This window comes from Ochlerotatus camptorhynchus, unplaced genomic scaffold (assembly GCF_037179485.1).
Source record: "Ochlerotatus camptorhynchus isolate MF236.1 unplaced genomic scaffold, CSIRO-AGI_Acam_v1.1 ptg000248l, whole genome shotgun sequence".
Classification (NCBI taxonomy): domain Eukaryota; kingdom Metazoa; phylum Arthropoda; class Insecta; order Diptera; family Culicidae; genus Ochlerotatus; species Ochlerotatus camptorhynchus.
The window spans coordinates 841,685-866,711 of NW_027040738.1; the positions used below are offsets into that span (position 1 = coordinate 841,685).

General features: G+C 40.6%; 1 protein-coding gene across 1 annotated transcript in view; it reads left to right on the forward strand.

Moving 5' to 3' along the window:
- The window catches only part of LOC135704807 (serine-rich adhesin for platelets-like), a 301,896-nt gene that overhangs the window by 136,131 nt on the left and 140,738 nt on the right, over positions 1 to 25,027 (forward strand). Inside the window, exon 3 of the mRNA XM_065226324.1 lies at positions 4,184 to 4,859. Within this exon, the coding sequence (XP_065082396.1) occupies positions 4,184 to 4,859 (676 nt within the window). The remainder of the gene's footprint in view (positions 1 to 4,183; positions 4,860 to 25,027) is intronic.

Sequence of the window (25,027 nt, forward strand, 5' to 3'; positions counted from 1 at the left end):
TGCCCCCGGGGAAGTGGCCAATTCTCAATAGGAACAAAAACCTATCATGCGACATATCAAACTACATGATTTGACAAATTTTGGCCGGTAATGGCCTTATTGAGAGTCCACAGTCACACTAGCCCTTCCGGACATGTTCCGGTGCCCCCGAGGAAGTGGCCAATTCTCGACAAGAACCAAAACCCATCGTGCAAAATAAAATTCATGATTTTACAAATCTTGGCCTGTAATGGCCTTAATGAGAATCGACAGTCACACTAGCCCTCCCGGGAATGTTCCGGTGCCCCCGGGTAAGTGGCCAATTCTCCACAAGAACCAAAACATGTCATGTGACATATCAAACGATCCCATTGGCCCTCCCGGGTATGTTCCGGTGCCACCAGGTATATTTTCAATTTTTAGACAAGAACCAAAATTCGTCGTGCAACATATCAAACTTCATAATTTTGCAAGGCCAGCAATGGTCTTAGACAATCCACAGTCCCATTAAATTGGACCTTCCAGGCATGTTCCACTGCCCCCAGAATTAAGAGTGGAATAACTATGAACAACAAAATCAGGCGTTTTTCTGGGTCCTGACCATGTAATGCGTGATTAACGAAAATTTTAAGCGTCAATTCTTAATCCGTTGAATTAAATTTTAATAACCTTTGCGGACTAATAAGAGTGCTTTTGAGGACATTTATTGTGTATCTTCATGTTGCAAGAATGTGATATTAATTCATGCTGAACATTGCATTAGGTCCCAATTAACATTGATCGATTCTCTTCGTCGACTTTCTCTTTCGCTAATAACTTGAGCACATAACGGTTTATTGTTGTGTTTGTCATATTAGATGCTAGATAAAAGCTTCTTTTACCGATATGTATGTTGAAACTACCTGGGAACGTCTTAAAATGGCCGTGGGAAAACAAAGATAAAATCGACAAAGAGAATCTGTCAATGTTACTTAGGACCTAATGCAATGTTCTGCTTGAATTACTCAAGGTCTGACCCAACTAGCATCAACTCAAATTAGGTTCAGTGGTTATCGAGATATGTGGACTCTAAATAAGGCCAATACTGGCCGAGTTCGGCACAAGCATGAAGTTTTATATGTTTCACGACGGGTTTTGGTTCTTGTCAAGAATCGGCCACTTACCCGGGGACACCGGAACATGTCCAGGAAGGCCAATGTGATCGTGAACTCTCTATAAGACCATTACCATCATATAAAATGTTATATATCACACGACGGATTGCGGTTCTAATCGGGAATTGTCCACTTCCTCGGGGTACCGGAATATATGCGCGAGAGCCCCAATTTGATGGTGGGCTCTCAATGAAACCAAAACTGTCAGAGTTACATTAAGGTGTTTCGCTGTGAGATCCTTATTCTCGTAGCCACTTCTAAACTTTGACTGTAAAAATATTAGCTTCTACGGTACGTACCACAAAGAAACTGTTACTCCACGTTTGCTGTACTGCAGCATACATGAAGTAGCAATTTCAGGTGAAATGGGGCATTATTTTCCGATATGTGTGTAATTGAAAATTCGAAGTGGAAGTGCATGTATAGCCTACGTGGTGGCCATTTGAGGACTCTACAAGGAATCACTCTAAATCTTGAAGTTTGATGTATGGCGGGTTATGGTTCAGATCGAGAATTAATAATTTCCTTGGGGCACTTGTACATTGCCGGGGGCACTGGGACATTCCCGGGATGGCGAATATAACCATGAACTATCAATTAGACCATTACTGACCGAGATCAGAAAAATTATGAAGCTTGATGTGTCGCACGAAAGGTTTTAGTTCTAGCTAAGAATTAGTCACTTCTCCGAGGTCACCGCAGCAAGGTCAATATGACTGTGGGGTTCTATAAGGTCATTGACGGCCGAGTTTTGAAAAACCATGAAGTTTGATATATCGCAAATCGGGTTTTAGTTCTTGTCGAAAATTGCCTACTTCTTCGGGGCACCGGAACATGCCCGTGGGAGCTAGTGTGACCTTTGACTGTCAGTAAGGCCATTACCAGTTTTTTTTGATCTAGTTGAGAATTGGCCACTTCCCCGGGGGCACCGAAACATGCCCGGGAGGGCTAGTGTGACCGTGGACTCTCAATAAGGCCATTACCACCCAAGATTTGTAAAATCATGAAGTTTGATATGTCACACGATGGGTTTTGGTTCTTGCCGAGAATTAGTCACTTCCCCGGGGGCACCTGAACATGCCCGGGAGGGCTAGTATGACCATGGACTCTCAATAAGGCCATTACCGGCCAAGATTTGTAAAATCATAAAGTTTGATGTGTCGCACGATAGGTTTTGGTTCTTGTCGAGAATTGGCCACTTCCCCGGGGACACAGGGACATTTCCGGGATGCCCAATGTGACCGTGGAACGTCAGTATGGCTGCCATTGGTCCAATTACATCACTGATTATCCTCATGAAAAACCATCGGTTCCTCCGTCTCCCATCCCAGATCCTTAAGAAGCCTTGTCAGCCATATTGCATGGCACGCCACATTGCACAAAGCCATCAGCTCCACTTCCGTTGAGGACAACGCCTCTGTTTGTTGCTTAAAGGGTGTCCACGATGAAATTGCCACACTATGAAATTGCTCTAACTTTTTAACCGTTGGGTAGAATTTAATGAAAATTTGGGTGGATTTAGTTCATAGTGCATTATTTACATCCTGCAAGTTTTAAAGTCCTGTGATCAAAACTCGCGGAAATGGAGTCGAAAGAACAGCTCGTGCGTGATAAAATCTTGCGCATTCATCACGAGAACAAGGATCTCTCGCATCGTTCCATCGCTAAAACGTTGGGAATCGCGAATTCCACGGTGTTGCAAGTGATTAAGCGGTTCGAGGAACGGTTGACCACCGATCGGAAGCCCAGAAGTGAAGGAAAAAGTATTCCGTACAACACCAAAAATCACAACCGCGTAGTTGGGGCCTTCAACCGAAATCCGAACGCCTCCGTTAGGGATGTGGCTAAGAAGCTGCACCTAAGCCGAAGTTTTGTCCAGAAGGCCAAAACTAAGGCTGGGCTTCGAACGTTCAGGCCCCTAATCGCGACGAGAAGCAGAACAAGTCCGCCAAAACCCGTGCCAGGAAGTTGTACCTCAACATGCTGACGAAAGTTGAATGCTACATCATGGACGACGAAACATATATGAAGACCGACTTCAAACAGATCCCCGGCAACCTGTTTTTCACGGCCAAGGATAAGTTCAGCGTTCCGGAGCATGTCCGCACTCAGAAGATGTCCAAATTTGCGAAGAAATTCCTGGTTTGGCAAGCCATCTGCACGTGCGGGAAGCGGAGTGCACCTTTCGTGACCCAGGACACGATGAACAGACAGGTGTACATAAAAAAGTGCCTCCAGAAGCGGCTGCTTCCTCTCCTGAAGGCCCACAACGTCCCAACAATCTTCTGGCCGGATTTGGCCTCATGCCACTACTCCAAGGACGTGCTGAAGTGGTATGCGGACAATAAGGTCAATTTCGTGCCGAAAATGTTCAACCCTCCCAACACTCCGGAGCTCCGCCCCATCGAGAAGTACTGGGCGATTATGAAGCAGCACCTTCTTAAACGACCTAAGGTAGTGAAGACAGTCGAGGAACTGAAGAAAGTATGGGTTTACATGCAAAAAACGGTTGATTCACAGGTTATGGCCGGGGTTAAGGCCAAGGTGCGGGCATTTGCGTATGGACTGTAAATAAAATACGAGTAAAATGGTAAAATGAAGTTTAATAGTTATTTCTCAATCCCTGAAAATTTGATGGCAATCGGATGAAAACTCGAATTTTGCGAATCAATTTTGTGTGTGGCAATTTCATCGTGGACACCCTTTACGCGTCATCCATCTTACAGTGCGTTTACGGTTGCATAAAATAGGGGAAATGGATGTAATGTCGGGCTAAATGCCCCTAATTTGGGCCCATACATAAATCCAGCAACCGACTAAATTTTCAATAGCGATCAAAAGTATCCATTAGCACCGTATTAGTGGGTTCGTCTAGATAAAATTGATAAATATCAGATTTCTAGCGATGGGCCCAATCTTAGATCCATAGGCCAACATTAGAGCCATTTCCATTATGTAATGCTTTTTGAACCAACAAAATTCGACATTCAAACCAACCAAATTCGAGTTTATTCATGCGTGTGTGACTCTCCCTTTCTCCCTCTTTCCAGGACATCCCCCGCAGCACAAAGTGTCGCTACAATCGGTCTTCCAACGCTGCCGCCGCCGCATCCAGCGGAAGCAGCACCAACACATCACCATTCATCGCCTCCGGCACCGGTCCGGCTCCGCATTCCGCCTCGTCCTACAGCGGAAATCGGTCCTTCGGGCTGGGTTTCGCTACCGCCAACAGCAACTACAACTTTGGCCGGTCCAGTTCGTTCCGATTGCACCGGAACAAACCGGCCTACACCGAACATCGGCCACCGTCGGCGACCGTCGGGTTCCATTCGCTTTCCGGAAGTAGCAATCAACACCAGCAGCAACAACTGCTAATCAACAACATTCGCAACCAGCTGGGTGGGTCCGGTAGTGACATCGGGTTCGGTGTTGGAAGTGGTGGTGGTGAAGAAGACCAGGGTATGAAGAATTTAAGTTTGATCAAGAGTGCCATAGTGGATCGGTCGCCATCGTCGTCGGCACTGGTGGGGATCGCGGGCAGCGCGGGTGTCAGTGGAGGTTTGACAGTGATCGGATTTCCCGGACCGGCATCGATCAATCGGTCAAAGTCGAACTCGAAGATCGACGATCGGTCGCCAACGTCGTTCGAGATGCAGAACTTCGAGTATTGTGCTAAGGGCGGCGGTGGGAGTGGCAGCGGAGCCGGTCGGAATTACAAAATTAGCGGTAAGTCTTGTTTTGTTTTTTTTTTTGTTTTTATAAATTTATCGTGACATTCTTGGATGAGCCCCATTTTCCTGCCATGTAATCGAAAATGTCGGCGTTCTAAAATTGGATGGTGAAAACGTGTGCCACGTGAAAACGGTGTAACATCTGTACTAACGAGCAAATTTTGCCTGTTGACTTTCCTGCGTAAGAAGCTTGAATTTGCATGTTGTAGGCACTTTTGTGTTGTTCTTGTTGGAGACTGGAGAGCAATGTCAAGTAGCGTTGATGGTACGCCGGTGGCACCGGAGAAGGTGAAGTGCCAACGTCGTCGTCAGCATCGTTATTTTTTTCTGCACCGATACCGATGCAAGAGTACGGGAGGGGGGTCGGTTTCCGTTAGCAGAAGCATAAAGGATGAGAGCAACTTCCGATAATTGAATGGAAAAGCGGTTTATTGATTGCGAAAGATGCTGATTCAGCACAACAAGGAGAAAGGATACACACCGGGTGGATTGGAGTCGGATTTCTGCTTTCGTCATATTTCAAGTGTGCTTTATTTGCTTTTGAGATTGATGAGGCAGTTTCAGTTGCTGATGATCAATAGTCGTGAATAATTTGATTAGAAAACAGAGGAATTTGTTTGGTGATTTAAACTGTTGGCTTTCGATAAACGACAAGATGAGGTTGTCAAATATTGAAACAGGGAATCGAAGATTTCAAGTGGCATATTTCAACAGAAGAGTAATCACTGTTTGAAGGCGCCTCGATTTCAAACAAAAGACAGATATGCTGCTTATTTCGCAATATTGTGGTGGGTGGATGGGGTTGATTTATTGCACTAAAATGTTACCCCTCTGTTTTGAAAGTTTGCCAAGGAAATGCCGTGGATAAAATGTATGATAGTCATTTATTTAAGTAGATTTCGGCACCAATTTACGGCCTAAAACTCAGAAATTGCAGCAGCTTGCTTTCTATAATAAATAGTTGATAGACTTCAAATAGAAGTCAGGACCGAGAATAAATCCCACAGCTCCATTATTAAGCAAAATTCATCCACCTTCCATTTGGCCCTGCGAGCCGTTCGAAAGCAACCGTTCTTCTACTTTGTTGATTAAATGCCCCAGCGCGCAAATAAAACTGTCCATTCTGGTAAATGACGACCGTTTAATGTATCGGAATAATCCTCCACTCTGCGCGCGGACGACGACGACGAATAACGACAATGACAAAGCTAAAGAATTGGTTTCACATTCTCCGCTACAGGAATACTTCTTCAGCCCAGCAAAATAAACGAAAAGACCAAAATTTATATTCCCATCGAGAACAGAGAGCTTTTGCTCCTCATTAAGGTCAAAAGCCATCATCAGCATTGGTGGTTTTCTTGTGTCTGTGTCTTCGCTCCTTGAGGGACTTTCCTAGCCCTATTGTTGTGATGACGTCTCGGATCTGTTCTAGTCAAGAATTGAAAAGGAAAAGCAAATATTAACTTCAAGAGGAGGACAATCTTTCTCAGCTGAAGCTGCCTGCCCCTTGCCTGTCTGACCTGCAACCCACCACCATTACCAGCGTAGGATATTACTCTTGCTGGGAAAGTGTCATCCGAAGGACAAACCGTTCATTACGGTTACTGCATCTGCGTAGGACATTTCCTTCCCGCCTTCTGATGTTGCTGAGAAAGGCTGATCCGAAATAATTTCCGACAAATCATAGAGTGGGCAGTGAATTGTTATATCGATTGCTTGCAAAGGTCATCCGATATTTTAAATGCCAAATGACCCTAGCAGAATGCCAAATTATGGCAGCCCTTACCTTGCTAATCATGACCGAATTATTGTGTGACGACTGTTAATCGTAGCGACGTTTCTCGCTGGCATCACTGGTCATCCGAGTCCGACTAGCGCACTCGTTTTAGTGCTGGCGCCACTATATCATTATTGTGACTGCTGTGATTCCGTTTCAGTATTGGGGAAATATAAAAAAAACCAAATCTCACCAATACCCAATGTCACGCTTGATTTTCGTAGACAGAAACCAACAAGCAAGCAACTGTGGATGATATTACAAGTTGTGATATCGTAGCTATGAATATCAAGCTAACAAAACTCATCAGCTACAATTCTAGCCCAAACCGTGGTGAGTTTGACCTGACACTACCGTCACTGCTGGCAGCAGTAGCTTCGTGTCTGCCATCAGTGAAGAGTGAAGAGAGATAGCAAACTATACTTTCTCTTTCTAGGAAAACGTTGTGCAACGGAATCATTTTTGTGTCGAGTCAACTCTCAGCTTTCTTTTGAAATTTTGTTAATAGTCTCACAAAATCAAATGAGCTTATAAAATCAATCATCAAGCATAATATTTTGTTCCAATACCACGAGTGATATTGAGAGCGTAGGAGAGCGGAAAAAAACATCATGTGGTTGATGATTTTGCCAACACTGCTCCGTTTTGATTTATTTTGCTTCAAGAATGTTTTTAGACCGTTTCTGGCCTCGGCACGTTGGATGTTACTCGTTGATGTTCCCAATGTTCTCAACACTCAAACAGAGGCACTCTTCTTATTGGGGGCAGCTTGGGTGCTCTTCCGGTCCCGGTTTCCGATCAGATTTCGGTGAGTCCTGCTAATTATCCTCCTCCCCCAATCTTCCAGATGATGGTTCGGGCTGGTCCGATACTTACTTACTTCGCCAATTTCCTGAGGGCTTAGTCATGATATTGGAACATGACCGTTGGACGGCGGCCACATCGTTTTTCCGGATGCAGCTTTTGATCCTGTTGGTGAGTTGCTGGGTGTCCTTGACCTTCCAATTATACTCCGGCACTGCGGCAAAGTTGTCGGATTCCGGTCTTTTGGCACATATAATGTTGGCTTTCCGCAGTACTTCCGGGTCATCCAGCGGCATTGGCATCTCACGGTTTGGATTTGCTCATCAGTGTACTCTGGGGATCTGATTTTTTTTTCCACACACTATTTCCTCCTTCTTTAGAGTCTTGCAGATGTGTGACTTCTAACTACGGAACCTGCTGGCCGCTTCCCGTTGACTTACCGAATCCTTGGTGTTGAACATGTTGTGCGGCGAACGAAGCGTCTTCTGATTCATTATCTTTGTTAGACGACCATGCCAGGATACGATATACGGTGAACACCGGAACATTTTCCCTCATAAAATGGTCCACCGTGTACTTTTTTCCACGATCTTCGTTCGCTTGAAAGAACGAACAACTGAACAAGTTAGAGTGAACTAAAGCGTTTCTGGCAACAATTTTCTGGCGGGTGTAAGGATTCATTCACCTAAGGTGACATTTCTCTGCGAACATGTCTATTCTGTTGAAAAAGTATTGGAATCATTCTCATCATTCTCACGTACCTGCGACAGAAACGTAACCGTTACATTTGATAACAGGGTAAACTTTACGCATTTTAATAGAAATTAGTTGATATGACCACTGCAGTAGCTCTATCAAACATAACCTCTCCTCTAGCCTGTTATTGATTTTTGAGTTTGCATTGTTGGAAAAATATATAACTACGGAATACGACATTGAAATAACCAGAAAACGGTACCGTTACAAATGCTAACCATTTATTAAGATCTGATTTTAAATTAGTTCTATAAATTAGAAACAACAACAAATATTTGGCATTGTGAAAAGCGTCGCAGAATATCTCGATAACCACGAATTAGGAGAATGCAAGACCAACAATTGAAATGGCCTTAACTCTATTTTGTAAACAAACCTTGTAAGGCCGTTTTTTCGCGAACCGAAGTCCGCAAAGGCAAACCAACATAATGAACAGGTAGGGAAAATTCTCCTCTACCCGATTGTGGTTTAGGTTTGCGAATGAAGGTTTCGGTTCGCGAGAAAATGAACTGATAAGGTTTGTTTACAAAATGGAGTTAAGGCCATTTTAATTGTTGGTCTTGAATGTTCAAAGCTCAGTAACTAACAATATAGGTACTTACTAACTATAGCTGCTGGTAGCATTCGCCATGAAAACAGTTCCATATCTGTAAAGTTTTTAGCATCAGATTGATATATTTTAAGTAACGGGTGTTCAATAAAAAATGAGATTTTTTTCAGTCAAAGCTAGTAAAAAAAACGAATTTTTGTTTTCAACGATTTCAGTATTTTTTTTATTAAAGTCATAATGTTTATTCTTCAAAAAAACGTCAATGAATATTGGAGAAGGGGCCCTGTTCAGCCGTACGACGCAACTTAGTTGCGATGCTCTCACAAGAGCGCTGGACTTCAGTGCCGTCATTCTCATTTTTTATTGAACACCCGTTATTAAAAATTTCACTGGCAGCGCAGCAATCTCCTTTTTATACCTGCGCCATTTTTTAATTCCGGTAAAATTTGGATTAGAACTATTTACCCAGAATCTGGGTGGATTTTTCTCATCATAACACAACTAGTTTACCCAGATTTTGACAACTCCTTACTAGATACAAGAATGGGTGCCATCCACCCAGTCACTGGGTAGATTCAGAAAAGCGTGTAGAAGTGTGTATGAACACAGTTGTTGGAAGCCTTTCATCATTCATTTACAACTTTGAATTTTCTTGAACCCTATCTGGTTATCACTTAATGCTAGATACGAAAAACGCCACTCAATGTTTATTGCAAAGAAACAAACACAAGGATTTGTGGATGATGAGATTAGAGCCACTGAACGAGCGAAGTGTATAAGCCCACGCACAATTAATCATTTTGTTCGACCATTTTCCACAGAGATGGCGCAGTTCCGCTGGTAGGAAGTGATAAAAATCCCAATATATTTCTAATTGAGAGAAGTGGGAATAATTTGCTTTCGGTGCATATTCAGGTGACAAAAGTGAACGACAACCTAATGAAATTAGTCAGGGACTTTGTCGTTCAGTTTTTTCCCGGAAATTATTGTTAAACAAGCTACAATTAATTAAAAATGATTTTTCCTCATACAGTTTCACCTGCTTTACTTCCAGTTCCCAGAGAGAAAAAAATTTCAAATTTGAGAGCGAAAATTTGCTCTCACGACCTCAATCTCTCAACATACCATGTATTATGTTGACACTCGATTTGTGATTTCCCTTTCACAGATTATACAATAGAGTACCTGTCACTACAAAACATGTCTGGTACCTCTATATATGCATTTACTTTAACATTTGAAATCCCTCCTTTTTTACATATTCTGCGCAAAAGATAATTTAGGCCCCGCGCATAAAAATCGGCGGGGAATTCTGTGAGGGGTGAGCTATTTTGTGTGCAGAATGTGTTAAAAAGGAGGGATTTCGAATAATAATCTAAATGCATATATAGAGGTACCAGGCACGTTTTGCACTGCAGTGTCCTCTGTGAACAATTAACGGAAAACAGATTGTGTGTAGTTTCCGATATATGGCACCGCAAACAACAGCAGTGACATCTGATGGAACATGAATACAGAAGCTTGACAAAATGATTAATTGAGCCAGTTTGGATCCGATCCGGCAAATCTGACAGTTAGTCCGGATCAATTCAAGCTGAACATTGCATTAGATCCTAAGTAACATTGACAGATTCTCTTCGTCGACTTTCTCAAGGCCATGTAAAGACATTCCCAGGTATTTTCAGCACACAGATCGATAAAAGAAGCTTTTATCTAGCATCTAATACGACAAACACAACAAGAAACGGTTATGTGGTCAAGTTATTAACTAAAGAGAAAGTTGACGAAGAGAATCGATCAATGTTACTTACTGGGCCTTAATGCTTCCATCAATCATGTCCTTAAGATCCAAACCTGAGAATCCCATATGTCAAATAAAATGCGAATTCGTTTAATTCGGACCACCGGTAAGTCATTTTGTTGGCAACTGTCAAACTTTTCGAAGTCGCTCTGCTAATGCAAATTTTAGCAACAGTCCATAACTATAATGCCATTTTACAAAGATGCTTGAATTTCTACGAAGTTCTCTGAATTTCTTCGGCGCGTTCTGAATCTCTAAGAAGTTCATTAAACTTCTACGAACTCCTAGAAGAAAGCCAAAAGAAGTTCAGGGAGCATTCCTGAAATTCAAGGAAATTCATATAATTTTGGGAACTTCGTATAGGGTTAGAAACAAAGGCGTAGCCACAGGAGGCAGGGGGGGAACTGTCCCCCCCCCCAAGCTCAGCAACACAAAGGCTTTCGGTGAAATGGCATTAGGCCAAATTTTCCATAGTAATTTTTTTTTTCGCCCCGCCCTAGCTCGAAACCTGGCTACGCCCTTAGTCAGAAACATTCGTATAAGTTCAGGAATCATTTTAAATACGCTGAATAGTTCACGAAACTTTGCTGAAATCAGAGAAAAAACTACAGAACTTGCACGAGCGTATTTTCTGCGTGAAGATCTCCGAACTTCATCGAAGTTCCCTGATATATCTTCTAGAATGTTCTCTAACATTATTTCCTGAACACTATCTCTAAACATGTACGAAGTTTCCTATCATTGAAGAACTACGAAGTTCTCTAAATTTCTTCGGAGCGTTCTGAAGCTCTAAGAAGTCCATTAAACTTCAACGAAGTTTCCAGAGCTTCTACGAGTTCGTAGAAGGAACTTGGAAGATGTTCATGAAGCATTCCTAAAGTACAGGGAAGTTCATTGAATTTAGGGAACCTCGTTCAGGAAAATTCTTATAAGATCAGGGATCCTCTTAGCAGTTGACGGAACACTGTATTCAACTAAACTGAAAATCAGGGCAATTGAAAATCCTACAGGGAACTTGGTAGAGATTATTTTCGGTACGAAGATCTCCAAACTTCATCGATGTACCCTGCATACTTAGATTATTTAACAGGAGTTAGTATTTTTACTAGGTTATTAAATTACTTTAAAAGTCAGTTAAAATTCAAATGACCGTTATCCGTAAGGAAGCAATGAAATCGACAAATTTTATTTTATATAATTAAATAAGGTTAACAGAACTAAGTCTGTACAAGTTCGGAATAAATTTTCTCAGTTTTGAATTTTCCACAGATTCTTAAACTTTTACCGATTAACCCAGTAAAATCTTACTGACTGGATTAGTGTGTGACGTTTTATTAAATTCTTTGAATTCCTACAAACTCTCCGAAGCTTCTATGAAGCTCCTCAAAATTCTTTAAAAACCATGAACCGAGCCATGAACTTCTACGATGATCGCTGAACTTCTAGAAAGTTGCATGAGCTGCAATAAACCTACAATATTTTTTAAGAAATTTTGTTGAAGTTCAGGTAAATTCATAAAAAATCCAAAATAGAGCTCAGGAAACTTGTTTGAAGTTCAGCGAACATGATGTTTCCATAACTCCTGGGACTTCAGCGAAGTTCGGAAAATTTTGGAGGACGTCATAGATTTACGAAGTTTCCTTGAGCTTCTTGGATGTTCATTAAAATGCAATCCTGAACACTCCTCTGAACTTATACGAAGTTTCCTTTCAATAAAGAACTATGAACTATTACAAAGTTGCTTGAGCTCGTACGCAACTATAAAGACCCACGCACATTGCTTCCGGTAGTTATCACGACAAACTGACAGCTAAATCTATTGTCTAATTCTCAGATTTTCCGCAACGGATCACTACCGGATGAAATTTGCTGGAGCTTTTCAACGCTTTTTGACATTCTAAGATATCCTCCGAGTTTCTATGAAGTGCTCTGAAGTTCTGCATATTTCATAGAAGTTTCCCAATCATTAACGAAAATCTCAAAGCTTCTAGAAAGAACCCTGAAATTCTACATACCATGTTTCTTGAACTGTTTCCAAGTTCCCTTAACTTCAAAAAAGTTATATTAAATTCTACGATGTTCCCTACACTTCTTAAAAGCTTTTTGCACTTCATAAACTTTTGCGGACTCGGTAGATTTTCCACAATGCTTTTTCGATTTTTGCTTAATTTCCAAAGCTTTCACGAAATTACCTGAACTTCTATGAAGCTCCCTGGAATTCTACGAGGCTCACCGATTTTCTACAAGGTTATCTGGTTGTTGTAGAATTTCTCTGTTTTTCTTCTAGGAAAGTTTTTACAAGTGCCTCTACCAATTGCCCTAACATTTGCACAAAGTGCTTTGAATTTCTACGAAGATCTCTTAATTTCTTCAAGATTCAAGAAATACCTAAAACACAGACAAACAGACGTTACCAAGGGGTAGGTCACTTCGCACACCAATCTTGGGTCATCTTTTTTATCAGTGTGCCGCAAGTGTGCCGATTGTGCCGGTCATAGAGCAAGCTGGGAATGTTTGTAAAATACCCATCCCCGCAACCTGGTATTTCTGACACCTGGTTTTTTAAGCAAGGATAAATCGGATCGAGGATGACGTGGGAAGTGGCGAGTGTGCGAAATTTTGGTGTTTTGTGTTCATAGGGTAATAAAAGTGCTGTGTTCTAGTGTTTTATAATGCCCTCAAAGGCAGACCAGAAACCTAGCTTTTCGTGATGTGAAATGCATCGGTCTATCAGCGGCCGGAAAGAGTTGAAACCGGTGGGGAGCATTATAGGAAACCGACTATAGAGGATGATGAATAGACTTCTTTAGTTTGTTTTGTGTGATTTGCAACATTATTTGAATTAAGGGTACTAATGGGGTCTGATTAACTGCCTCTTTCTCTAGAGCCCACATTAGAACCTACATTTCGTATTTAGATCTATAATTGAACTGCTGGCCTGAGTTCCTCAGTCAGTCAAACAGCACGTAATGTTTTGAACAACTTCAATGATAGCTTGAACTGAATTGTAGCATTGTTGAACTTGTATGTAGCATTGTTTGAGACTTGGCAAGCAAGTTTTTTTTTCCACGAATAGCTCGCGAGATGTCGTTCTATGACGATATTTTCAAAGAAAATGTATTCAAATAGTTACGTCTGTGCCTAACATTTTCACAAGGCGTGAGGCAGCTTTACTCGGAGTTGCGGAGTTGTTACCTAACTCAAAATTTAGTCGACCTTCATCGATCTTTCTGTCTGTATACTCCTCGGCTTACTCCGTTTACCGGCATCACATATTTGGCGTCTGTCTCACTTGTAAACAAAATAGAATTCTCACGTCACTTTTCAATAGGTGCTTTATACATTGATCGATTCTCTTCATTGACTTTCTCTTTGGATCACCATGGTCGTCTTAAGATATTTCCGGATATTTTCGACACACAGATCGAGCAAAGAAGCAACAGTTTGGTATCTAATACGACAAAAAAGACAGGAAACGTTTTTGTAGCCGAGTTATTTACGAAAGAGAGAGTCGATTTACAATGACAAGATGTAGCAAACGTCCGTTTCGGTTCGGATAAAAGTTTACTTGAGTAAACCCGTGTAAGTTAAATCCGCCCAAAAGAGCACAGGGGTAATCAACTCTGCACACCTCAATGTATGTCGAATGTTTTAGCGATGTCGAAAGCTGTGCCATACGCTGTGCCGAAGCGTTCCAATCAAGTATCCCATGATTTTGGCAACACTGAAGTTTTATTGACATCTGTGATTGTTTGTTTGTGACTGTGAGAAAGAAGCGCGATGAATTGATGGATTCAACCTAAAATCACTGCTGCAGTACGGAAATTCCATCCGAATAAGCTAGCTGAGCAACGTAAACCAAATCTGTTCCTAAACTTGGGCCGTTTATCACCAACAAAACACTGATTGTAGCCCTGGTGGAAGCCGGTTCCGAAGCACAACTCCGGCGGATCCTCATAAATCCGGAAACGCTCGTCAACCGCAAGTACATTATGGCATAGTTCGAGTTTTGGGTGACTTCCGGCAAGCTGGACGCGGGTCTTCGTCCGTTGTGTTGATTATGAAGCAGTAGAACCAACAATCAATACGAAACTAACGATTTTAAATTGGCTCACCACTTTAGCAGCCTATTGGTCCCAAGCAAACGATTAACGTACCCTATTCTAGTCGAAATTCTAGTACTACGCAATGTTTGTTTTGATTCGCTATGAAAGTTTGACAGATAAAATGAGGGGTTATTGGTTTTTCCTATGTTTCGAGGGGTGATTCGACAAGCTTGGGACCGAAGATAGTACCAGAGGTGAGCCAAAAAGTTGAGCACGTTTCTTTGGGACCTACTTGTCTTAGAGTTACCTCTATGGTAGAACCAACAATCAATACGAAACTAACGATTTTAAATTGGCTCACCACTTTAGTAGCCTATTGGTTCCAAGCAAACGATTAACGTACCCTATTCTAGTTGAAATTCTATTACTACACTATGTTTGTTTTGATTCGCTATGAAAGTTTGACAGATAACATCAGGGGTGTGTGGATTCATGCAGAACATGCAGGGGTGAGTGAAATAGCTTGGGACTGCTTGGGACCGTTGTTGTGGTACTGAGTGAGCCAAAAATAATAATGATTTTCTTCGGGACCCAGTGGTCTTAGAGTTACCTCTATGGTAGAACAGCGATAACCACTGCGAAGCGACAGTGGAACTGTTCTATCAGCAGCAAGAGGAAGTCTTTCCCTACCCAATGAGGATGTTGGTTTGCGTGGGCGAGCCTTAAATTTCAAGAAATCGTCAAGAGAAGTCATTGTTTACAAAAGCTTCTAGGCCCTAATACCAGCTCTATCTAGATATCTAATTGATGATCACGTGAGAAGTGGCGGGTGTGCGAAATATTGGTGTTTTGAGTTCATAGGGTAATAACAGTCCTGTGTTTAAGTGTTTTATAATGCCCTCAAAGGCAGACCAGAAACCTTGCCTTTCGTGTTGTGAAAATCATCGGTCTATCACCGGCGGAAAGAGTTGGAACCGATGGGGAGTATTGTTGGAGACCGACTATAGAGGATGATGAATAGACTTCTTTAGTTTAAAAAATATAAATAACCCTTTTTGCTGTTTTATTTAAGTATTTCGCTAACAACCCAATTTAATTACATCATTCTTTAGTTTGTTTTCTGTTAGTTGCAGCGTTATTTGAATTAAGGGTACTAATGGAGTCTGATTAACTGCCTCTTTCTCTTGAGCCCACTCTAGAACCGAACCAACATTTCGTATACATTATAAGTGACCTGCAGGTCTGAGTATATTCAACTAGAGGATGTTTTTGAATATACAGTCAAGCAGCACGTAATGTTCTGAACAACTTCAATGACAGTTGTCCAGCAGTGTTCCGATTTTATTTACAGCAATCCAATACCTACGAGATTGTGCCGAAGGCGTGTCGAAGGTAATTTCTGCACAATGTGCTGAGTGACTTACCCCTTGGTTTCGGCACAGTGTGCAGAGTTGATTACCCCTTGGTATGCAACTCGTTGTATATTTCCACAGAAGAATTTGATTTTAACTAAAACAAAATATCCAGTAAGATTAAACTACTACAACCAGTTCGAACATATATCTTGCTAACTATTTCCAATTGGCAACTGGAATATGCTTATTAGTGTTTGCAATTTGTTTCGAGCGCACATTGTGCACTGGGTGCACATCCAGCCGGAAGGCGGCATAACCGGAGCGCAATAAGTGCTAGATGTTTGTTTGGAAATTCCTCTTCGCTGCCGCATGAACGTCGCTCTCGCTCAGTGCCAGCTAATGCATTATTTCGACAGTCTTAATTACCACCTGCGGGGTTGGTTGGTTGGTCGATTGGTCGGAACGGAACCGCATCGACGATGATGACGAAGAAAGGACGATAATTATGCACTTTATAATCACTTGTATTAACGATGGCAGCCACGCGCGCGGTAGCCTCCTGCTCCGCCTTGGCCATTTGACCCACATGGAGGATCCTATCAGATTGAGCTCCGTTCAATCAATGTTGACGTTGGTAATAATGGATTTCCTATCTAATTAGTGGAACGCATCGAAGTAGGCTGCGTTTCTATATCCTCATGCACAACAGCACAGGAGCATGCAGCACAGATCGCTCAGTCGACTCAGTAAGCCTTGAGACCAGGGATGCCGGGTGTATTTTTTTTTCCTGGATTTGTTTTCCGTCGATCTTCTTTTCCGTGCTGAGCTAAGAGAAGAGGTGACAATACGGGGGCGAAAAAGAACCACTTTTCTGTCAAACGTGAACCAGCTCCTGATTGGCCGATTTCATGTGTGTAAGATAGAGATAGAGATAGATAAAGATAGAGATAGAGATAGATAAAGATAGAGATAGAGATATAAACAAAAGAGGAAGAAGCCAATTGTCACCTCTTCCTCTTAGGTGCTGAGCACCAATGCTACCGACGCCAGGGAAGCAGCTCCTGGACCCTACCTATCGACCCATCAACTCATGAACCAGGGACCAATGGCTTTACTTCCCTTCCGAAGGAAGGCGTGATCAAAGATGTTATGCCTCAGAACATCCCGGCGGCGCCGACTGGGACTGAACCCAGGCCTGCTGGGGTGAGAGGTAATCACGCTTACCACTACACCACCGGCGCCGCAATGCCGGGTGTATTTGGAAAAGAATCTTCATCGAGATGAACGAAATCGAGCTGAACATTGCATTAGATCCTAAGTAGCATTGATCGATTATCTTCGTCGAGTTTCTCTTCCGTTAATAACTTGAGCACAGAACCCTTTCTTGATGTGTTTGTCATATTAGATGCTAGATAAAAGCTACTTTTATCGATCTTTGTGCTGAAAATATCTGGGAATGTCATGGCCGTGGGGATACAAAGACAAAGTCGACGAAGAGAATCTGACAGTGTTACTTAGGACCTAATGCAATGTTCAGCTTGAAATGTCTTTACATGTCTTCACCTAAGAGGAAGAGGAGACAACTGGCTTCTTACTCTTTTATCTCTATCTCTATCTCTATCTACCCCTAACTCTATCTTACACACTTCAAATAGGCCAATCACGAGCTGGTTCGCGTTTGACAGAAAAGTGGTTTGTTTTCGCCCCCGTATTGTCTCCTCTTCTCTTAGGTCTTCACCGCAACTATTCAAATTTGTTATCATGGAGGGGGGAGGGGTTGATTTTGAAATCTTCGTACCTAACAACATTTTAGCATCAGATCAGCTTATACAGATAAATCCAAGGGGCAATCAACTCTGCACATTGTGCCGTAACACATCGTGGCACACTGATCGGCGCGTCATGGCACACGATGACAAGAATGACACAAAATCTATCTATCTATCTATATATATAAAAATGAATTTCTGTCTGTCTGTCTGTCTGTCTGTCTGTCTGACTCTTATAGACTCGGAAACTACTGAACCGATTGGCGTGAAAATTTGTATACAGGGGTTTTTGGGGCCGTGGATGGTTCTTATGATGGTTCAAGACCCCTCCCCCTTCTGTAAGGGGGGGCTCCCATACAAATGAAACAGAATTAATTAATTAATTTAGCTTTATTTAGGAGGCTTTCAGCCTTAGGCTGGTTCGCCTCCAAAATGAAACAGAAATTTCTGCATAACTCGAGAACTAATCAAACAAATGGAACCAAATTAGGCATGTGGAGGCGAGTGTGGAGGTATAAGGAGATAATCATAGGGGGTAGCCCCTTAGATAATAGGGGGGGGGGGGGGCTACGTACAATATAGCATGCTTTTTTTTAAATCGGCGCATAAACTCAAGCTAATATTGAATCCCGAGCAAGACCGGGCACACTCAGCTAGTATAATATAAAATGGCATCACTGTTTTGTGTTGACATTTTGCCAATCGTTGCTAAGGTTTACTTCAAAGTAAGGGGGAAAGGATTTTTTTGTTAGTGCCATTTTCCAGTGAAATTGTCCCCAAATCATAATAAGAGATTGTATAATTGACGAGACTTTGTCCTTATGTCTTCGGGGGGATGAACCTCTACAGATAGTCCACACGGCTTTTGAGAGATACCCATTGTTTCAGGGAAGTCCAAACGAATTAACTAGAATTCAGTATTAACTTGATGCTCATAGGATCCGGACCGAGAGTCAATTGTATAGGAAAGAAGCATTGCAGCGATAATGTAAGATGTTAACAACACCCCGATGCCGAACGATCCTACAATTCTTCAGATGTATCTGCAATCGCAGCTGTTTCTTCCGGTACGATTGATGGTTTACCAATCAGTCAGCCGTACAGTTCAGCACCTGTTCGTATCACCGATGGCAACAGCCACATTAAGAAAGATGCTGCTAACAGAATTGTGAGGGTAACTACACCGGAGGTAACAGAGCCAATCTGAATCGCGGTCTTAATGAATCCAATCGGAACCGGCAGCAATTTCAGGGAGATTAATATGCGATTCCAGCATGAAAAAATATGATGGAACAACAGGTAGATACAAGGAGGAGGTAATCATCAAACGACTGCAACCAGTATCGAGATTCTGGACCGACATTTGGATAAACCATGGACGAAGTAGTTTGAGTCAGACGAATTTAGTACCTAACCACGACTGCTGACACTTGGAAGCTACTGCAGGTCTATTGCTGCTACTACTACCGCCGGTGGGCATTTTAAGTCGAGTCCCTCCTATTTTTCAGATTGTAGCATGACGATACTGCAGACAAGATTCATGTTCCACTTTCCGGTTGGGTTCTTGATTTTGGCAAACGTCTGCCAGAAAAACTCACAGTAGAGAACTGCCTTCTCCTTGACGAACAGCTTCTGCCATCGTGCACCCTTCTCCTTCTCGCGGAGGGGCTAATCTTCGAGTGGCACTTCCTTGCAGCGGATGACCGGCAACCAGCTCGTTGAGTATTATCACGACTTTTTGTCCGTCCTTGACTTGAAAATGTAAACACACAATCTCAAAAGTCATAAGCGCAGGTTAGCCAAACCCATGGGTTACTTAGACTGTTAGCTTGATTGCCACACTTCGGCACGTTCAGCACAACACTTGACCTAGCTTTTGGCACAGATAAAGTATTCGGCACAGATTGGTATATCCAGAGTTGAATACCCCTTGGATAATAAATCTATATATATAAAAATGAATTTCTGTCTGTCTGACCCTTATAGACTCGGAAACTATTGAACCGATCGGCGTGAATATTTGTATGCAGGGTTTTTTGGGGCAGGGAAAGGTTCTTATGATGGTTCGAGACCCCTCCCCCCTTTGTAAGAGGGGCTCCCATACAAATGAAACAGAATAGGGGGTAGCCCCTTTTTTCTCAATTGGCGCATAAACTCAAGCTATTATTGAATCCCGAGCAAGGCCGGGCACACTCAGCTAGTATGTTATAAAATTGAATCTCTACAGAAGTTCAGAGAAGTTAAAGAAAAATCATTTGGTTTCAGGGATCTTTGTAGAAGTTCAGGGAACGTTATTTTATTTATTTAGTTAGTTAGTTAGATAGTTAGTTAGTTAGTTAGTTAGTTAGTTAGTTAGTTAGTTAGTTAGTTAGTTAGTTGGTTAGTTAGTTAGTAAGTTAGTTAGTTAGTTAGTTAGTTAGTTAGTTAGTTAGTTAGTTAGTTACCCTAGTAGCACACATGTTATTGAACAATTGTGGTTACTTGTGTGCAACTTATTCCAGTCACAATCAAGTTGCAGCAACTTATTTCGATGGAAGTGTGCCGCTTGGGTAGTTAGTTAGTTAGTTAGTTAGTTAGTTAGTTAGTTAGTTAGTTAGTTAGTTAGTTAGTTAGTTAGTTAGTTAGTTAGTTAGTTAGTTAGTTAGTTAGTTAGTTAGTTAGTTAGTTAGTTAGTTAGTTAGTTAGTTAGTTAGTTAGTTAGTTAGTTAGTTAGTTAGTTAGTTAGTTAGTTAGTTAGTTAGTTAGTTAGTTAGTTAGTTAGTTAGTTAGTTAGTTAGTTAGTTAGTTAGTTAGTTAGTTAGTTAGTTAGTTAGTTAGTTAGTTAGTTAGTTAGTTAGTTAGTTAGTTAGTTAGTTAGTTAGTTAGTTAGTTAGTTAGTTAGTTAGTTAGTTAGTTAGTTAGTTAGTTAGTTAGTTAGTTAGTTAGTTAGTTAGTTAGTTAGTTAGTTAGTTAGTTAGTTAGTTAGTTAGTTAGTTAGTTAGTTAGTTAGTTAGTTAGTTAGTTAGTTAGTTAGTTAGTTAGTTAGTTAGTTAGTTAGTTAGTTAGTTAGTTAGTTAGTTAGTTAGTTAGTTAGTTAGTTAGTTAGTTAGTTAGTTAGTTAGTTAGTTAGTTAGTTAGTTAGTTAGTTAGTTAGTTAGTTAGTTAGTTAGTTAGTTAGTTAGTTAGTTAGTTAGTTAGTTAGTTAGTTAGTTAGTTAGTTAGTTAGTTAGTTAGTTAGTTAGTTAGTTAGTTAGTTAGTTAGTTAGTTAGTTAGTTAGTTAGTTAGTTAGTTAGTTAGTTACTTAGTTACTTAGTTAGTTACTTAGTTACTTAGTTAGTTAGTTAGTTAGTTAGTTAGTTAGTTAGTTAGTTAGTTAGTTAGTTAGTTAGTTAGTTAGTTAGTTAGTTAGTTAGTTAGTTAGTTAGTTAGTTAGTTAGTTAGTTAGTTAGTTAGTTAGTTAGTTAGTTAGTTAGTTAGTTAGTTAGTTAGTTAGTTAGTTAGTTAGTTAGTTAGTTAGTTAGTTAGTTAGTTAGTTAGTTAGTAAGTTAGTTAGTTAGTTAGTTAGTTAGTTAGTTAGTTAGTTAGTTAGTTAGTTAGTTAGTTAGTTAGTTAGTTAGTTAGTTAGTTAGTTAGTTAGTTAGTTAGTTAGTTAGTTAGTTAGTTAGTTAGTTAGTTAGTTAGTTAGTTAGTTAGTTAGTTAGTTAGTTAGTTAGTTAGTTAGTTAGTTAGTTAGTTAGTTAGTTAGTTAGTTAGTTAGTTAGTTAGTTAGTTAGTTAGTTAGTTAGTTAGTTAGTTAGTTAGTTAGTTAGTTAGTTAGTTAGTTAGTTAGTTAGTTAGTTAGTTAGTTAGTTAGTTAGTTAGTTAGTTAGTTAGTTAGTTAGTTAGTTAGTTAGTTAGTTAGTTAGTTAGTTAGTTAGTTAGTTAGTTAGTTAGTTAGTTAGTTAGTTAGTTAGTTAGTTAGTTAGTTAGTTAGTTAGTTAGTTAGTTAGTTAGTTAGTTAGTTAGTTAGTTAGTTAGTTAGTTAGTTAGTTAGTTAGTTAGTTAGTTAGTTAGTTAGTTAGTTAGTTAGTTAGTTAGTTAGTTAGTTAGTTAGTTAGTTAGTTAGTTAGTTAGTTAGTTAGTTAGTTAGTTAGTTAGTTAGTTAGTTAGTTAGTTAGTTAGTTAGTTAGTTAGTTAGTTAGTTAGTTAGTTAGTTAGTTAGTTAGTTAGTTAGTTAGTTAGTTAGTTAGTTAGTTAGTTAGTTAGTTAGTTAGTTAGTTAGTTAGTTAGTTAGTTAGTTAGTTAGTTAGTTAGTTAGTTAGTTAGTTAGTTAGTTAGTTAGTTAGTTAGTGAGTTAGTTAGTGAGTTAGTTTGTTAGTTAGTTAGTTAGTTAGTTAGTTAGTTAGTTAGTTAGTTAGTTAGTTAGTTAGTTAGTTAGTTAGTTAGTTAGTTAGTTAGTTAGTTAGTTAGATAGTTAGATAGTTAGGTAGTTAGGTAGTTAGGTAGTTAGGTAGTAAGGTAGTTAGGTAGTTAGGTAGTTAGGTAGTTAGGTAGTTAGGTAGTTAGGTAGTTAGGTAGTTAGGTAGTTAGGTAGTTAGGTAGTTAGGTAGTTAGGTAGTTAGGTAGTTAGGTAGTTAGGTAGTTAGGTAGTTAGGTAGTTAGGTTAGGAAGATTAGTAAGGTCATTCCATGGCAGGTGACGAAGTGCGTAACGTACGAATTTTCGTTGGACGGCTATGATTCCATTTATTCCTATTTTGATAATACGGCGCCCACACACAGAATACTCGAGCGTTGAACGCACTAAAGCACAATACAATGCCCTCAATCAATACACATCCTTGAAATGTTTACCAAATCGGAAGATGAATCCCAATTGTGGCGAGGCTATTGAAACGACGTATGATACTTGATGTTTGAATGTCTGTTATTCACAGAAAGGCTTTATTTATTTCTCTTTTCAGCTTTGTCTTAGACGTCATTTATCGCAAAATTAGAAAGACGGCATTTGGAACAAAATTAAAACATCCAAACTGGCCGAATTTTTGAAAAAAAACATGCAACAGACAATTATGCAAAGCTTTATGCAAATCTGAGAAGGTCGAGTATTTCCGATTCGTCATTTGACGTGAAACCGTTCTTTACGAACTCTTATCTCGCTTATTAATATCGACTCTGGTTCAAAACTTACCATTCAGCATTTTTTTTTTTAAATGATTTCGATGCAAACGCTTCGCTGCACCATCTACGTTAAAATTTGAATGCAAAACGCCAATTTCCAAATTAATTAATGATTGTCCAAAAATACAAAATGATTCATCTCGTTACAAATAAATGCAATTAGGTACCATGCCAACTGGCAGCGCCATTTTTCCGTTTCCGCATTGTCCACACTTGTTAAATAACAACAACGACAAAGTAGGCGCCAACTGTGGTAATGCCAATGCCTTAACATAGCTTGCACCCAAGCAGCAGTGGCTCGTAAAATTAAAAAAGTAAGGAAAGCTGTTAAGAACAGGAAACGGTATTCACAGCCCTGCGAAAAGGAAAACGAAGTAATTCCAGTCCCATGGAACGGGTTCAACAATCGAAAAAGAAAAGGAACGTGGAAGGTGACACGTGGTGACGTATACGAGGATGAGGTTAATGTGTCGTTCCATGGGTTTTCCGGTTTGGCGGCAGGGAAAGGCCATTAAAAACTGTGCTCTTTTGATGCTTTCTAGACCGGTCGTTCGTATTCAGTCAGCAACAAGAGCCGGAGACCGCACTTTGAATGAATGTAGGGAAAAAAAAAAATGAAAACACTTGAAGGAACCCTCGTTGTGAAGTAAAATAGAAGGCAGCGGGTGAATAGGGACTTGGCTAATTAAAAATGGCTGTCTCGTTTTTTGTTTTCTTTCACGGTTGATGATAATCGGTGGGAATCTGTGAAAAGTGCCATGACGCGCTCGGTGAATTAATTGCTTTATTCGCCTACTTGAATCGTTGAACGTACACATAAGCAAAGATGGATGATTATGAGAAGCAAAACTGGCACCCCTGTTCAACTGTCAAAATGGGCGAAATCAAACAATCAAGAGCTTTTTCAATCGCTTTACTCCGCTCGGTCTAGTCAAAACTAACTTTCGGAGCAAGATTATCATTTAAATTCCAGAACAACATGTGAAAAGGGCATACAAGCTTTTTGTAAACAAACCTTCTTATGCCCTTTTCTCGCCACCCATATGACACCAACGCAAACCTTTAACATCACCGTGTAGGGGACACTTTCCCCTTCCCGATGATATTGCTGGTTTGCGTGGGCGATCCTCGGTTGGTGAGAAAAGGGCCTACAAAGGTTTGTTTACAAAAAGCTTGTATGCCCTTTTCACATGTTGTTCTGGAATTGTGTGTTAAAAATTAAAACTGCCATCACATTCGGCAATCGTAACTTTTAATTAGCATCAGGCGGACGGATGATGTACCAGGCTACCGTTTAATGTTTATGGCCGGAGAAATACAGTTGCGGCATGATTAAAATGGGCACATGTAAAACCTACCACCCGAATGAGTTCACAACACTGACATAAAGTTGCACAATGGACACTGAGAATTTTAATTACAAATTTCTGGCCCTTGGCGGTCGCTGGTGTAGGTGAAAACGATACTACATAAGCATAGTTGCAACAGCCATTGCACATTTTTATTTTTATTACCCTTGCAGGACAGCCCGGACTGGTGTCGCCCGACCGGAAACGGTCGTAAAATGTCACAGCGTACATTTTTGATCACGATGGTGGTGAAAGAGCCATAAATTAATGCGAAACCAGTGGCTACTAAGTATAAGTGATGGTAATAAAAGCAGAAGTGTTGATTCAATGGGTGCGTGAAAGTTTTACGATGCATACTTTGAGAAACATTTTAATTTAAATGTCGGTGAATGTTGCCGAGATCGGCGGGAACATTTCAACTGAAGCTTTTCGCCGTATTTGGAGGCAGGCATTACAGAAGAGAAGACATTGGCTTCACTCTGTGAAGTTTATGTCGTGAGTAAGTTTTGGCACGATATTACACTTGCAATGGCTTGTTCAGACTACAAAGCTATAACATTGACATGAAAAATTTCATCAAGATAGGCTTTAATATAACACATTATAACTGCTGAGTCTGACCAGTGTTTATGAAACAAGAAGGCAAATGGTGCCAGAATCAAATTTAAATTAAATAAACAATAACACTGTTCGACAAACTGGGACATTTCTTTCTAGGACAGATTTTTTTTGCCATATTGAGCAGACCACGCCAAATGATGAATCGGGAAATGTCGACTTTCTCTGATTTGCATGAAACTTTGCATAAGTGTATGCT